This window comes from Labrus bergylta, chromosome 4, assembly GCF_963930695.1.
Source record: "Labrus bergylta chromosome 4, fLabBer1.1, whole genome shotgun sequence".
Classification (NCBI taxonomy): Eukaryota; Metazoa; Chordata; class Actinopteri; order Labriformes; family Labridae; genus Labrus; species Labrus bergylta.
In genome coordinates, this window is record NC_089198.1 from 22,136,252 (window position 1) to 22,153,699 (window position 17,448).

Sequence of the window (17,448 nt, forward strand, 5' to 3'; positions counted from 1 at the left end):
ATGATTTTTGAAACAATAAACATTTCTGTTACTGACTGAGGATCTTAATTCTCAATAAAAACTATATTGTTCACAGTGTATGCATATTGGTTTGATAGATTAAAGACTTATTTCCAGATGTAGACTTATTAAGCCTGTAATTACAACACCATGTTACATAGAGGGGGTAACATTTGCAGGTGCCTGGGTCTCACGGGGGACCTACATTGCTCAAATTGTTGCTGTTGCCTGTGTGCACATCTGGGCCCCTGGTCAGGTGCTGGAATAAGGGCACAGCTGCAGAGAAACAGGCCTATGCTCCCCCTTCTCACTCCCCTCTCTGCCCATGGTGTGTTGGTAGTGGTGGGGGAGGACAGAAAAACAGTGCAGACCAGAGGGATGCAGACACATTTCCCTTGGGGCGACAGAACTGCATTTATCAGCAGAATGGCAGGCCTGCATTTAGTCTCTGTGTATCTAAATGCGACAGCACGAGTCGTATCACTGTGAGGAGCACTCACACTATGTGCAGTTATATCAGGAGATCTACTGATATTGGTTTTGTTGATAGATTGAAATGTCATGGCATGCTTGCCAAACTGATCGGCTAACAGACTGATCATGCCAGCTCAGATGGATGCAGGAACATCCATCCTTTATGCTATGAAAAATAAAGATGAAATTCAAATTAAACATTCACACCAAAGCCCAAGCAGACAGCATGAATTCATACGTTTTATTCATTCACTATTTCCAACGAAAAAAGATTAATTTTTAGTTGTTTTTATAAGATCTTGACTTATTTATCTCATTATGTTGAGATAAAAATGTTTTTTCTCGTGATAATGAGTAAATTTCAGTTCTTTTGCTGAGATCTCTACTTATTTTCTCATTATTTCAGCGGATAACAAAGCTGTTTGTTCTCATTATATCAGATTTATTTATTTTCTTTCTTGATATAACAAAGCTTGTTACAGCTCGTGATAATGGATTTTTATTTTGGTAATCTAGAAAACAAAACAAAACAATAGGCTGGTTACTGTGATAGGCCAGACCATGTCATGCCATGGTGCCATTTCCCACACTAATGAATTAAGCCTATTTCTATGTTTGTTTTGTGCTTTTGCCTTTTGGACTATGAGATAAATAAGAGGACATGTAGAGAAAACAACTGCACATTACTCATTATCACTAGGGGAACGGAGTAACTAAAATGTATGGATGCATGCCCACTTAAGGCTTCAGTACATTTATACAAAGATGAATCCTTTAAATCAGTGTGTTAATGGAAAGGTTTAGATATCTGCGACCCCAAGCTCTGTATCTAAAAGCTGTGACCCCAAGTGGACTGCACCTGTGCCCCCAAAGTTTATAGAGCTGCATTAGCAGAGACCCAGTCTGTGATCAGAGCAGGGAAAGAGCCTATAACTCCCCCATGAGAGTCTCTAAATAGTTAAAATGTGAAAGGATCTGCTTTAGCTATTTTTTTTAGGATGACTTAATGCTGAAATCATTTGTTTTCAAACTAAGTTACATCTCTGATCTGCCAGTTGAAAAATAATAGATGAAGGATGTGTAAAGATGCAATTCTAATCAGGGGAAAAAAAACAGAATACATTTTTAACAAGACCATGTAGACCATCACTGCTTGTTTTCTAGAGGTAAGGTAGAATGTAAAAGTGAACTGTCAGACAAGACCAAACCACTTTAGTCTGCACATACAGGCCGAAACTGTGACCTCTTTTGAAGTTGTAGCATCACTTAGTGTACATTTTCTCCTCGTGTAGGCTGTTCACTTTCTCAGCTAACTGCATGTAAACCCCAGTTAATATTTTATGAGGGACAGACTCCAAAAGAAAAAAAAAGAGTATTTTTGCTTGATTTTTTGCCTTTTCCGTTCTTCCGTTTTCCCTCTGCTTTTTTCTCCTGCAGTGTACTTCCTGACTAGAGATTAAATAATTCCATTGGAATCCTCTTAGGATGGGTTCCCAGCACTTGGCAATTAAACAATTACATTTAATCAGCATGGGGCGACGCTTCAAGTCACCCTCATTTCAGACGTTGATTAAAAGCAATTCTGCAGTGGTTATTGCTGTCGACTTTGGAAACTGTGGTTCACTTAGGTTTACTTCGTCTGTGAGGTCAGGTTGGATAGCAATATGGCAGGTTCAGTGGTGGTCGGGAGCCGGATCTGCCTGTGGTGAGTGAAAGAGTAATGACAGAACTCATGGCAGACCTCATATTGTCCCCAAAGTCAGAGCTACTTAGATTACTTGGAGACATTTTGACCCGACATCAAAGAAAATGGAATGAACAATGGAAAGGAGTGGGACATTAAGTTGTGCTTGTGGGAGTCCAGATCCAGTGTATGTGTTAACATTTTCTACATTATTTGACTGTGTCCATATTTAATTGGTAGAAAGGCAAGATGACACAACACGAGGATCTCTTTTGTTCTGATAAACACAAAGTGAAACAGAACCTTTGTGTTGAACTTCCTGCTCCAGGTCTTACAAAAAAACCCATCATGTAGGCTATGTTAGCTTAGTTGGACACTAACATTGATCGCTCTTAGTAACCATTTTTCACAAACCAGATTAATGAAGTCATTGTACAGTTACAACAGACAACATTGGGTTGCAAACATAAACAAACACAGGATTGTCACACCTCTACCGAACAAAGAAAGCAGCCTACATATTCCACCATATTCACAAGGCAGCGATTTATTGACCTCTATTGTTGTACTCAGTGGGAGAGTGGGAAACTCAAAAGCTGTTACAATATTGAACTGCTGTATACCAGGTCTGCTAACCAATATCATAGGGAACCAGACAAAATGTACTGCTTTTTAAACAGTAACAAAAAAAGCTCTCTATATTTATAATTTGAATCATGTTTTTGGAGCAAACAACATATCTATAAACAAACAGTATTGTTAGCTAGCACTGTATACAGAAGGCTAGCTAACGATTTTTTCCTAGCTAGGAGTTTCTGTTCTCTTCCAATCTATCATATTATGTTTTCCTATCAAGCAGTATCGTTAGCTTGTGATTGAATGCTATATTCGATGTTGTCTTGCAGTAGATAATGAGTTATCAAATGTTTTAACTTGTAATATGACCTCATCACACGCTATTTTTCCGCTATCCGCTGTCTTTTCAGTTGCAGATAAAACAAGAAACTGTTAGATGATTGAATCGGTCAGATATATGTTCACAAGACTTGCAAAAAATTCAGTATTCAAGATTCCCACCATGAGTGGGCTTGTAGAAGAAAAATTGGAACCATATGATAAGTTTTAAAATTGTCAGAGTCAAAATTAGGTAGGGCTAATAGCAGGTAGATTGTGTGTCGTTTTAATTACAAGATAGTGAGGAAAAAAGTCTACATATACTGTATCATGTTGCATTAAACAAAGATGTTTCCATTTCGTCTACAACTTGTACGTTACAGTGCCTGTGTCTTGAATCAAATGCACCTTGACACACACAGTTTCATCATGCAATGCAGTAACATCTCCCTCTGTGATGGCAAACATGCAGCAAGACGGCACGTGGGAGGAGGGCTTTTGTTTTATTCCACATTACACCTGAATGAAAGAGTGCAACGTGGCACGTTGCTGGAGCGGACTGTATAGTCTTCCCTGTGCAACGCAGATGAGTTGCGATGGATACCCGGCCCCCTCTTGTGAAACCCAGATGCCCCTGTTTCATAAGGCCCCCCACTGGCTCTCCAGCCCTCTTAATTAGTAGCTTCCGTCAGCTGACACCCAGGCCTTTGAGCAACCGTCATTGGCCTCTGCTGCAGAAGAAATTCAAGATCTTTAGCTTTTATAAAAGATTGATACATGGGCATGTTTAGTAAGGGGCATCTGGGTTTTTTTCAACTTTGAATTGGTTTCTAAATTTCAACACGGCAGCAAATAAGAAAAATTATTTTGTCTTTCTTGGTTTTAATAAAGGTGGCCAACTGCAGAGAACAGGCCGTGGTTTTCAGACTCTGCTGCAGACACAGTGAAACAAGACATTGATGATTTTTATATGATGAAGTCAAATATAGATAAAAGATTTCACAAGACCGGGTGTGATGCGCCTTTCCTTGCGCAGTATATCAGCAGCACTGTAACAATAGTCTCTTCTAATGACATTCCCCCAGTAACTTCTTGCCTCTTGCAGTCTCAGGGGAGAAGCGCTACAAAAAGTGATAATTACATGAAATATACATAGAGAATAAAGGGAGCATGTTTACATAACCAGACCCATAAATATCTGACGGAGAAGACATTGTTCTCCGACTCCTTTTAAGCTGATCTCCCAGGGATGCCATTTTAATGACATGATGGTTTAAAGAGATGCTGCTCCATCTCGTTCCATATTTAATTAACTTTTACTTTTCTGACGCAGAGGAAAAACAGAATAAAGAAGGCGTGATAGAGACAAACACACACGCGATAGATAACTGGGAGACAATAACAAATAGCTGGGAGAACAGAGAGGGAGGCAGGGGGAACATGAGTGGAGACCTTGTCATGCTTTTGTGAGCTGTTTACAATACAAGAAATACAAAAGGGGTGAGGGGTGGGGGTGGGGGGGCGCTTTTAAAATTTTACACAAAGGATAGATAGAATTTAGAAAAGGAAAAAGGGAGAAAGCAAGAAACACAGGGAGAATAAGGGCCTTGTTCTCCCGAGGGGCTCCATTATGGAGCATTTTTTAGTTCATCAATAAAAAGAAAATAAACCTGAAACTGACTAAATGTATTTAACTGACATACCAGATCCCTGGAAATGAATACAGCAAACATAACAAAAATAAAATCAAACAGCCATTTTTCTTTTTGGTTTTTACTTTGGCCTCATTCTCCCCATTTTTTTTTTTGCAACACATCTCAGTGTTTGTCTGCAACATGTTCATTAAATAAACACACGGCAGATGTCAGTGTGCAGAGATTGTTTCACATCCCGGTTACATTTCACATGCAGAGATTTCTGCTCAGTATAAATGGTGGATGAAGACATTGAATGTATAATCTCTGCTGATTTTAATGCGATTTTTGGGCTGTGTGCACATGGTATAATTACCTCATTGTAAGCTGGTTTGTATCTAAGTTAAGTAAATGTAATTAAATATAATGTAATTGTCACACACAACCACAGCATTCAAACAGAACTCACAAAGAACTCAATCATTTAAACAGTGAATTTTTGGTGTGGGTCATTCAAGCAACTCAGTCCTGAATTTGGTCATGTCCTCCCTACTCTCAGGCAGTGTGTTTTCCATTTTTTTACTGTCAGCTGTATATGCTGTACGCTGCATTATTGATAATTTCTTTCCCTCTTCCCTCCTCTTGTTAGACTCCTTCCCTTGTCCTCATATCATCATCACATCACGGGCCACACTGCCTGTGGAGCCTGAAGACTTGCAGGGAATTTGACCCCACCTGGTCTATTTTTTATTGCTTGCTGTTTAATACATTTTTGAAAATCCTCCCCTGTCCCATCCATGAAAAAAAGAAAGGAAAAAAAAACAGAAAGAAGAATCTAGTGTCTATTTCAAGTGTTTGTCTTGGTGAGGCAGAGGGAGAGATGACTGGAGGGGGAGACTCACCTTCAGCTCTCCCAGTTCAGGAGACAGGGGGGATCATTAGGAGGGGCTGCAGAGGAGTGTGAGTGTGTTTGTTTGCCTGGATGTGTGTGTGTGTGTGTGTGTGTGTGTGTGTGTGTGTGTGTGTGTGTGTGTGTGTGTGTGTGTGTGTGTGTGTGTGTGTGTGTGTGTGAGAAAGAGAGAGAGAGAGAGTTTTGTGATAGACTGGTGACTCGTCCAGGCTGTAACCAGCTTTTTTCCCAATGTGTACTGAGATCAAGTCCCATGTGACATACATGGGACTGTATAGAGTTGAAAAATGGATACAGGGATGAAATATATTTTCCCTACATATAGCTCTTTGCCAAAGTATTCATTCCCCTTTAACTTTTCCATATGTTATCATGTTACAAGTGTCAGTTAAAATGGATTTTAAAGAGGTTCAATTTCATTTAAAAATACAAAATTGTCCATAACTTTCAACTGGCAATACTGTTCTTCAGAATGTATTTACCCATGAAAATAAGAGACTCTTATGTGCGTTGCTGTGAGCCTTCAAACTTAAATCAGGTGCAGCCAGTGCTGTCAGATTTCTGCTATTTAAATTCAGAGTTACTACAGTTTGACATGTGAATAAAGTCCAAATGGGTTGAATATTTGTGCAATGCACTCTTAATAAACCTCTACATTTATTTTTATTAATGGTTGAGTTTTTTCTTTAAATAGTTTAAATTGTAATATTTTATCAAAATGATAATCACAGTTCCTGACGAACAATTAATAACTTAAAAACTATCTTTGCTGATATACACTGAAAAATCTTAAATACAACTTTAATCTAATGAGGGAAATTGAAGTGAAATCTTTCACAACGTTATTCTCATTACTCCAATTAGATTTGAAAGACGGGTAAACAGTGTTAAAAAAACAACACAGGATACACAACAGCAAAGGCCCTTGTGCTTTATCTACAAACGTTGTGTCTAAGCTACATACTGATGCTGAGACGTCCATTTTGCTGACACAGTAGTGAAGTGAAAAGATGGCTCTCTGGATGTGGAGTGCCCGTGCGAGAGATTGGGTTACCCCAGACAGTCCCAGCGGATCTCCGGGCCAAATGGATCTGGATCTCACGCTTGGGCGCACATATTGAATGCCATAAGAGGTCTCTGAGGTCTCCTTCAGGAGGAGGAATGCACGGCCTAACAATGTGGAGTTTTCACCAAACTAAATTTTTGCACCAAAGAAGAGTTATAGCAAGGACACGGAAACACAAGGGATAAGAGCGCTGAATGCATACTTACATTTGTGCCAGGTTTGTTCTTACTGGAGGAAATGGCACATTTTCAGCAACATACTGAACAGGTTCAGAAGGATCTCATAATTCTTTAATAAAGTCTTAACACAGGCTGCCACCTTCCCTCTTGAGGACTGTGGGTATTAGCCTGTCAAATGAAAAAAAAACAAAATGCCATTTCACGCACATCCTGGACAAGAACAATGGCGTTTCAGCAACTCCCAAACATCTGGCCTGGCAGCCCAGTTTCACAGAGCACTAGCCGGGCTCTTAGCAGAATGAGTGCCACTCGCAGTGAGGTTATGTTCAGGCGATGACACCACAGAGGATCAGCTGGGCTAAGTTATCTCTGAACAAGCCATCCATTCTGCTGCTTTCTGATGGAAGAATACTTTGGGGCTGAGTAATTATATTGCTTTAAATGACCCCCTGAGAACGCCGCTGCCAAAGCGCCCACAAAGTCTAACACTTGGGCGAGTGTCAGAAACGTAGCGCTTGTGTATGCACTCGTGTGTGTAGCTGCATGTGTGTGTGTGTGTTGTGCTGCTTAGGCTGGCTTTAAAAGGGAGGCCGCAGTGCTTCTGATACGCCTCACAAGTGAATTTAATTAAATCATAAATATGAGCTGGAGGCCGCCACCCAATTTAATGTAATGGATGATGTGGGCCAGTCCATCTCTGGCAACGCAAAGTTCTGGACCCATTCAAATGCCCTTGAAGCTTATTAAAAGTGCCTGGCACGGGGAGATGCTAGCAAAGTTGTTTAATGGATGCCCAGCTTGCATTTAGTATGACAGTTAATGTTGGACCGTACCATTTGGATTTGGACGAGGGGTCGGGTCCCCATTGTTGAAATCTGTCGCTGTTAAAGGGATGGTCCATTTGCTTATGATACCCATTATGCTAATGAAAGAAAAGCTTGTGGATGACAAGGAAAACGCATGTTTGACATTGTACTTTGATACAAAATTCAGTAGCAAGCTTCAGACTCCAAACTGCATGGAATCATTTTCTGACAAATAAGCCTGAATATAATCATCCAGAGGGATAACATTATTTCAACATAATGGTTTTCACGTGTTTTATCACAACAGAAACAATAGGAATATTCATGTACATTATTACTCTTGTTTATGTTAAAATATGCAAACACTATGACTGTATCAGAAGTGTATATTAGTTTAGTCATTTGTTCCTCATAACCTTGTTACAATGCTATGAGCCACAGCGCTGGCTCTATTCAAAATAAACTGAAAGCTTGGACAAATGTTTTGCTGCTTGCGTGTCACTGCTGATAAATCATTCGCTGGGACAGACAGATGTTGTTTCACGGGTTTCGTCCCACTCTGCAGCGGCAGAAGAATCTTTCCCTCCATCTCCTGGAGTGCTGGAGGATCCCTAAATAGACCTCGCGCATGGGTGTGTGTGGAATGGGACCGCACAGGGTGATGGGTAATGGAGTCATTAATAACACAGACCTCCCTCAAGATGCTCAGATGTTTGTTAGCAAAAGCCACGAGGGACTGAGAAAATAGGATGCAATTTGATACAATGGGAACAAAAAGCAGTGTAAGCTTTTGACGATGATGTGTTTATGCTGTCATAGGTCCTGTCTGATGGGTTAATTGCGCATGCACACACAAACGCACACACACGCATACACACACATATTTTAGATGCAAAATAAAGGGACAAAGAAGCCATTTCCTCATACAGTTTTTTAATATTTCCATCACATGTGCAACACAAAAAAACCAGTTCTGCCAAATACAGAACTCCATATTTGTACAATACATTTTTTAATAACATCAGAGATATCTGTCCTTTTGCTGCAGGAGGTGGTGATTTTCCTGTAAACGGTTTACGAACAATTCTCAATCAAAATGTCAAAACATTAAAGTCTTTATACAAAAGTGCATCTCAGGTTTAATGAATGCAAACATTTACAGAACAGAATGTTTTTTTAATTTTTTTTTTTTTTTTTTTTACGATGCCACAGTGGCTTCCAGCTTGAGCAGAGAGCGATGGGACACTGCAGAGAAACAAAAAAGGAGGAACTTTGGGCACTCTCCAGGAGAGCCAGGGACGCAGTTCTGTTACCACGCTTTATCCCCGAGAAAGACTTCATGACCCCAAATCCAACGTGATTTATTCCCCACAGTGAAAAATATGTAAAGATAACAGAACAAAAGGAAAAAAAAAATCCAGTAATCTCCAGGCTTCAACGAGCAGTAAACATTAACAACAGAAATGTACAGGTTGAGTCAGTGGGCCGGAGATTTTTCCCCATGCTCTGAGAGCCACATGGGAGCTTCACGCCTCTGTTCACGAGCCAGCCAGAGGAGCTAGCCTTTTCCAAATCTGTGTCACTGCGTTTGCATATATCAGCATCCTGTCCTGTTTCTCTGTTCTCGCTGTTGTTTTTTCTCCCCCCCCCTCCCGCCTCTTGTCTGAACTCCAGCGCAGATTAGTCGCACCGCCGTTCTCAGCTGGTCCTCTGGCAGCCATATTAAGACGGACACACAGACTTAATGCTGGTGAATCGAGCGTTTTCTGTCCCGTAATGATTGACCATGTTGGGACAGAGACTGACACACTGCGCAGTAGGAGGGGTGCTGATGAAAAGAGTCCTCCTGACGGGTTCCTCCAGCTTCCTTTGCTCTCAGTGGCACCCTGTTTCTCCTTCACACAACTGCTTGAGTCCCATCTGGTCTGATTGACAATGTCATTGATCTTTTTTTTTTTTTTTTTTTTTAACCCTCTTCTCTTTTTTGGACAAACATTTTGAACTGTACATTGGCAAATACTGTATAAGATTGCAATATAGCTGTAGTTAAGCAACACATGAAGAATTCTATGTACAAACAAGTTGGCTTTTTTCTTTTTGAAATAATGGTTAGAGAAGAGAGAGGGGATATTTGTGATCTTTCCCCCTCTTTCGTTTATTTTCTTTGCTTTTCTTTTTTCTCGCTGTGGCGTGGTTCCTTGTGGTGTAACTGAATCGAAAGTTCAGTGCGAGACAGTCAGTGGGAAACTGCGCTGACGGTAATTGCCGGTCAGACATTATTCTCTGCGTCGTGATCTCTGCCACGTTAGCTGCTGTGCTGAGTCAACGTGTGGTTCTGCAAGGACACAAAAAGAAAACAGGGGAAACGTTATAATCACATACAAAAATCATATCTTTTATTTGGCTTTCCTTTGGTTAAAAAGGACAGCGGAACATCATTCATCTTACACACCAAATTTTAAACAACCTTAATAAATAATTTGAAATGTTATTGACAAGCACCATCTTTAGTTTATCTTAAGATTGGAACGTTATCGTTATCCAGATCCAATTAACTTGCACGCGAGTCAAATCTGTATGCGGATCAATAGCTGTTGGCTATGGGATTAGGCATAGTTAAGTCTTGGTCTAACACAAAGGCAAAAGACCACCGACAAATAACATCCAATTCCTCAGAAATCCTGCCACCCAATCAAAGGCTGTGTCCATGGAAACAAATCCATAACGATGTACCGGCAGTCACCTGATGGAATATCACCCTGAGGGTTGTGTCTATCGAGAACCTACATGTAGTGAATCATGTGCAGCAAATTCACAGTACAGGAGAAAAAAAGTTTAGGTGCATTAATCCTTCACACTGCTGTGAATATACAATGATGCACATTTTATTTTGACAGGATAACAAGCGGACAGTATCTCTCTATTTTGCTGTATCCCCAAAATTTATGTAGACACACACACACACAGACCGTTGAGAGTGGTTGTAGTGGGGCAGCTGTGCCAGGTTCTTTAAAGGGAGCGTGGACCAGGGGGTGTGTAACTGGTGTCCCTGGTGGGCTGAATCCAGGTCATCTTTTGAAGTGACTGCTAATCCCTTTAATGCAAACTACATGCCCCACTTGCTGCGCTCTGTTTAAAACACGGCCTTGGACTCTCTAAACTGGCATGGACTAGACACACCTGTCACAGAGACATCTGTACGCATGCATGCACAAACACACACACATCCCGGTGCACACACAGATGCAGAATAAAGGGCACAAGTATGTGAAATGACAGTTTTACAGCTTTAGCTTTAAAATATAGCACCTCAAAGTGAAAATGATTAGTGCAACCTCACTGAGAGGGTTTACCAAAGCAGTCACCTTTAGTCCTGGTGGTGTGGGATCCCTCGGGCTAGTGCTGGGATACGACTATTAGCCCCCCTCGCATTCATTCCTTCCCTCTTTACCCTTTCAGCTGCCTCCATATAAAGCATTTAAAGACCTCGACAGCTTTCCTTTTAGCGAGGGCGATTACTTCCCGACAGGTGGGGTAATAAGCTGTTTGACGGGGAGCAGCGGATTGACCCCTGTAAGGGTTAGCATGCCTTGCCTGGGCCCCGTACTCTCCCTCTTTTTAAAAAAGAGGCGGCCCGGACAGCTCCTTTGCTTCCCACTCTCCTCTCTTGCTGAAATAAAGCTCCTTTAAGTGAGTCTGGGAGGAGACTCCCCACGGGATGCTCTCTCGCCCCACCTCACCTCCTTCCCCCCTCCTTTTCCTCACACTCCACCAACCCCCCTCCCCCTCCTACCCCCCGGTGAAGACATCCTTGGCGTTGCTGAGGAGGGACAGGAGCACGGCAACCTTATTAATGAATGCGGCCCATTACCCGTCAGCCTGGCTCCTCGGCGACTCCCAAAAGCCCCTGCAGTACGTGACTTCAAATGGCAGGATATTGACACGAGGAGAGCAAAGCGGCTAGGACTGAGTGTGTCAGTGTGTGTGTGTGTGTGTGTGTGTGTGTGTGTGTGTGTGTGTGTGTGTGTGTGTGTGTGTGTGTGTGTGTGTGTGTGTGTGTGTAAGAGAGAGAAACAGAGAGGGAAATTTGTGCTCAACTGAGTGTGCATGCCTTTGTGCAAGTGTGCCAGTGTGTCTAGGTGTGTGTGTGTGTGAGTGTGTGTGTGTGGACCCCAAAGGAACGTAGCTCCTTGGATATAATGTAGGGCTCGTAACAGCTATTAGAGGGGAAAATAACCCCTCTGGGGAATGGCTCCCCCCACTGCATGTCCCAGCTCTGTCTGACACACACTGCATTCTACCTTTTCCTTAAACATGCCAGGAGTTTTCTCACTGAGGGCTTTCTCAAGGACGGTGTTAAACGACTTCAGTGACTGTGGCAGCCATGCAGACTAAAGGGAAAATAGAGGAAAAGTGGGGGGAAAAACGTTCAAAGAAAATGAAACTGATACCTTTATCTCTGTGGATACTTAACTCCGCAGAGTATCTGCAAACAGTTCTGTATGTGAGTTTGGAAGACAGTAGGGAGGGAGGGTGGAAATTCACTTTCCAATCTCCATCCTTGTCAAGTTCTTAAAGTACCTCTGCACCAATGCTTGAAAGTTAACACCTACAGTTCCAAACCACAGATGTCAAATTAGATTTGAGACATAATTCACGACTAACACAAGAAAATGACAAAAAATGTCCAAGGAAACGAGGATGTCACTGATGGTGTGACACTAGAATAGCTGCAATTTAGGATTAGATGCCCTCCATTAAGCCTTTTAGCTCTCATCCTTGCTCTCTCTCCTTCCATGCCTCCTATTCCCCCTGAAACTCTCCCATTCCCCTTATCATCCATTTCCTTCCCTTCTTTCCAACCCTTAATCTCCTCCTCGATCCTTTTGACCACCTGCTGGCCACACAGGCCTGCTGCAGGGCCCGGTTAGTAGCAGAGCTCAGGTAAACCATAGCAGTCAATTCCCCACTAAATTAAATTTTGCTCTGATCAATAATGCGCACCCGCTTCTCCCTTATGAAGACTGGCTGCATTGGCTTGGAGCGAGCCTCTTCCTCCTCTCCTTTTTCTCTCTGTGCCACCGTTAAACCACCGCTTTCATCTGATTACATCACCCCACTGCAACGCCCTCAGGGGTGGTGGAAAAGGAGAGGGAACATCCGGCGGGGGTCTTGTGTACCCATGCAAACAGGTGCAACATGTCTTAGGAATTTAACACTGCAGCAGAGAGAGGGAGAGGAGTGAGAAAAAAAATGGAGAGCAATTGGTGAAGAGTAGAGAGCTGGAAAGTGCAAGTAGGCTGGGGAGTTGATTTATTAACTAATCATTCTTTATGTCGTTCCCCATTGCTCCGGTCTCCATCGATAGTAGCCGGTCTCCAGTGAGGCAACAGAGGTGCATCTCTTACATCAGCTCTGCAGAGGAAAGGCCAATGGACCAGCAGACACACACACACACACACACACACTCTTTCATCTGATCCGGCTGTATTAAAGACAATCCTCACATCGTCCAACATCACAGAGTGAGCATGTAAAGCTTAAATACGATGCTAACAACATCTGATTAGCATAATGTTAATGCCTGCAGAGAACAGAGAGCACACGTTAAATACATTGTTTCACCTGGTGTTATGCAGCATGTTACATTAAAAGCAGGATTTTATCGAGTGATTAGAGAGCTGAGAGAGCAATAACGACTTTGAGAGCGACGGCCTTTTCAAGGCTTCTCAAACAAACAAAGCAGTGTGCACTTTAATCTAGAACAGTGACAATAAGACACCGTGACTTTTTATAGCCCTTAAACTCAAAGTGCTGTACACCAGTTTAGTCATAAGTATACAGCAGAATCCCATTACATGGAAATAATACAAAAATAATATTTATGCACTGAATAAAAGTCTAAATAAATACAGTAAGAGGGCCTAATATAAAGAAGCTAAAAATGTAATGGATCTGTAATGACTTTTCTTAACATGTAAATAGGATAAAAAGGATCGAAAATAAAATAGCAACAGTGAGGCCGTGAAAATGGCATTTATAGAACAGATTATTAATCACTATTTAACAATTCATTATCATTTTGTGACATTTAAGATTTACATGACTTTAAGTTTAAAAGTCTATGGGGTAAAAATGGTCACATGTGTATGAACAATTTAAGAATACTGCAAATATTCTACATGAGAACAGCTTGGATTGTTCTCAGAAATGATTGTAATTTTAAGACTTCTTGTAAAAAAGAAAACTCTAACCAAGGTATTTGCATAAATAAACAATTCTTTAAGACAATTAATATGTTGACTAACTAGGCCAGCACTTAAGTTTAAACTTGCTATTCTGAGTCTGGACATTTCTACTCACACTAAAGATGATTCATTAAGGAAACAATTGATTATAGTGTTAAACACATTCTTTTTTTTTTTTTTTTAAACCCTGCGGCTACTTTTTCTTATTTAGTTTATCTTTAATCAAAAATTTGAAGGAGCAGCCAAAACTGTAAACATCCCTGTCTTAAGCTCTGATTAAAAGTCTTATCGGTGTTTGCCGAGCTTCTCTCTCCTACACGGCATGGTTCATATACAGTGAGTGTGTATAGCTGCATCTGGAGCACGGGGAGTGTGCACAAAACCATTGAGACCTGCTCACACCCGTAGTCATCACTCAGGAATTTAATTAACGCACAAGAGAACGTCATCAAGTGATACTAAAACAAAGAACCTGTGGTCTTTATTTGAGCCTTGAAAAAACCTGCAGAGTTACTTTAAGAAACAAAACCCCTTGGATAATAAGGTAGTTCATGTTTGTTTTATGACTGAATTATGAATAGAGCACCTCAACCAATAACCCAATTAGTGCAGTTAATTTTGTGTGTGTGTTTTCTTTTTATTTCAAATGAAAAGAGTGCTGTATTGTGCCTTGATGTTTAATGGTGTGTTGAACTCGGTCCAGTATTGACTCAGTCCTCCCTTTGTGCGTTCCCTGCTGCTGACCGGTCCACTGAGGGAGTAATCCTTCCCTGCTCTGACCTCAGGCCAGGCTTACTGCTGGCTAGTTTAGCCAATGAAGAACGCAATCAAATAAATAAATAATACAGCAGTTGGCATTCTCCACAGTCATCACTTATCAGGCCGTAGGGAGAGTTGACCCCAAATGCTGTTGTGCCACAACCAGCCCTGGTCTCCTTGGTAACAGAGCATCTTGTTTGAAGTGAGGTGCCCAGGGAGTGGCGGGTTGTACGTTTACAGCACCAAGCAAGGGTTGGAGATGACATCAGTGATAGATTTCAATGTGTTCCATGTGTCATTTTGTGTACAGTCATTTTCACACTGAGCGCTTGTAAAAATATAGAATAAATCCGAATGGCTTGAAATGCTTTGATTAGATGCCTAACTACCCCCAGCAAATGCTTTTGAGGTGTAACCAGAGATGACGGACCACCCTTTTTGTGGGCTGGTGCTTTGTAGCGCCAAATGATACTCATTACCCTGTCTAAGTAGACAAGTGAATGGTACTAGAAACACACTATGCAGTGATCCCGCTGTTTGACTGAGGTAGCAAAACAACTGCACAACTGCTGTGTTATTATGGGGCCTCATTAAGTGAGGAGAGAGTGGGAGATGGGGAGAGCGGGAGAGGGAGAGCAATAGAGAGAGGGCCAGTGAGAGGGAGGGAAAAAAAAACAACAACACAAGAGAGTGATACAAACTGTATTCGGAGGTGATAGCAACACACAGATGCCTTTCCAGCCAAAATGAAGACTATGACTAAAGAACCCAATTAAGGGCTTTCTTAGGGGAGCCATCTTGGGAGGGGGATGGGTCTTCCTGGGACATGAGCCCTGGGCTACATCCTCTAATTAGACAGAGCGAGGGGGGAGGATCTCTGCCTGTCACTGGGAGGGAGATGGGGTCCATGGGGTTCCACATGTCAGTCCCAGAAACAAAACACAATTACTCTCACATTTAACCACTTCAGTCGGGAACAGACTTTGACTAGGGATGCTACACAGTGTATTACCCCCCCCCACCACCCCCCCAGCCTGCCCTCCCTCTCCTGTGTAGCTTGATATGCCACTTCACAAATGCGGAGATTTGTGAGGACTAAATTTTCCTCCTTTTTTGTATGAGAAAGCAAGAGTCGATGTGTGCCATCATGTTTTTCCCAACGAAATTAGAGAGTCAGACAATGAGCTTTTAATTGACCAGTGTCATTCAAAATCCCTTTTAAAAACCGAAGAGTTAAATTACTTTGGTGTTGAGATGTGTGCATATGAAATTCAAGAGGGAATAATTGTTCTAATGCTGTTTATTTTGGCCTCTGCTGCATTTACTTAACATCAACAACATGATAGCGTACTTGAAAATCAAATCACTAAAGGCAGTAAATTAAAGCTGTAGTGAATTTCCTGAGAAGCGCTTTAAATGGTGTTTATCGAAGTCGTCGAAAGAGTAAACTAAGAAAAGTAAAGGCGGCGCGTTTGAGGGAGAGATCCGGTGATGGATTCTAGCACAGCACACCGAGCGTCTCCTCTTTGTTTGGATTTAACTTTCCCCAGTGGTGCAACACAGGAAAAAGAGAGAGAGAAAAAAAAGAACAGCTCAAAGGCTTCTGGGAGTTTTTGTCATGTCTCCCTCCAGACAATGTGTTTGCATGCACATATCAGTCCCAGGGAGAGACAGACACAAAGACAAATACATACAGCACACACACAGATGTATACACACACACACGAGCTCTGAGAAAGAGAAAAATCCTCCCAGGATCATTAGGTCTGTCATGCTGTCTAATTCTGATCCACCTACAAAACTAGAACACCACTATTGTGATACATCTCTACTCATCTAAGGCTGTTTATGTTCCCGTTTACAGTGTGTACAGTTTTGTACATAATTATAAATAAGCTTAAATATTAATGATGGCGCCGCACAAGCAGCTGCTCTTTTTTCTAATTCCTTGTTCTTTTATTTTGTAGTGAAACTTTTTTGAAATGGTGACAGAAATCGGAGCACCTGGGGTGATGAAGAAGAAAACAAGTTGTCAAATAAAAGGGAAAAAAAATACATATACAACTTTCAAAAGCGTGACGAGCTGTCATACTTGGCAGATCAAGATATTCAGGGAAAACGGAGTGTTTGAGAGCCGCTTAGGGATAAACACACGAAGCTTTGCTTTTTGTGCGACACTTTAGGGACGCAGGGCAGTTAGGGCGGTTTGGGGGCATATTTTAAAATTCATGAAAGAAAAGTGAAACTTCTGGGGAATAAAGTCTCTGTGCTTCATACTGAAGAGCGTCATTCCTGAGACTATATGAAAAGAAAGTGGAAGAAGAAAGGCCTTCAATATGTTTTTAAGAGTCAAGAGTTAAGATTTATAAGAGTCAACTTTTTAGATGTCATGCATTCAAATAACAATATTTGTTGGGGATATTTTTTTAACCTATTTAATGCACTCATTTCATCTGATTCTATCTTTCCCTTCTTTTTTTCTTCTCCCACTGTCCATCTCACTCCCGCCCCCTATTTCCTGTCTTGGACAGACCATATGACATAAATAGCTGTTTACACCTGGTGACCATGAAGCCTATAAATATGCTTAATTAAAACAGTGGAATTGGTCACAGCTTGGCAATAATGGCTCTCACACAGGGAGAGGAGAATCCCATTTGTGTGTGGAAGTAGAACATGATGCAGATGTGCTCTCATGTCAGTTTCAGCACTCATTAAGGCCAGGGAGCTTCGAATTGTCTTTGAAGGAATCCTTTTAAAAGACACTCCAATTAAGGTACGTGTCCTGCGGGTG

At 41.6% G+C, this 17,448-nt stretch overlaps 1 protein-coding gene across 6 annotated transcripts in view; it reads right to left on the bottom strand.

Annotated features, from left to right (window-relative positions):
• Positions 1 to 8,563: 8,563 nt before the first annotated feature.
• LOC109985031 (zinc finger protein 521) overlaps positions 8,564 to 17,448 on the bottom strand; it is an 88,562-nt gene continuing 79,677 nt past the window's right edge. For all 6 annotated transcript variants that reach the window (XM_020635264.3, XM_020635256.3, XM_065954090.1 and 3 more), the window contains one exon: positions 8,564 to 9,982. In XM_020635264.3, the coding sequence (XP_020490920.1) occupies positions 9,953 to 9,982 (30 nt within the window). In that variant the 3' untranslated portion in view covers positions 8,564 to 9,952. The remainder of the gene's footprint in view (positions 9,983 to 17,448) is intronic.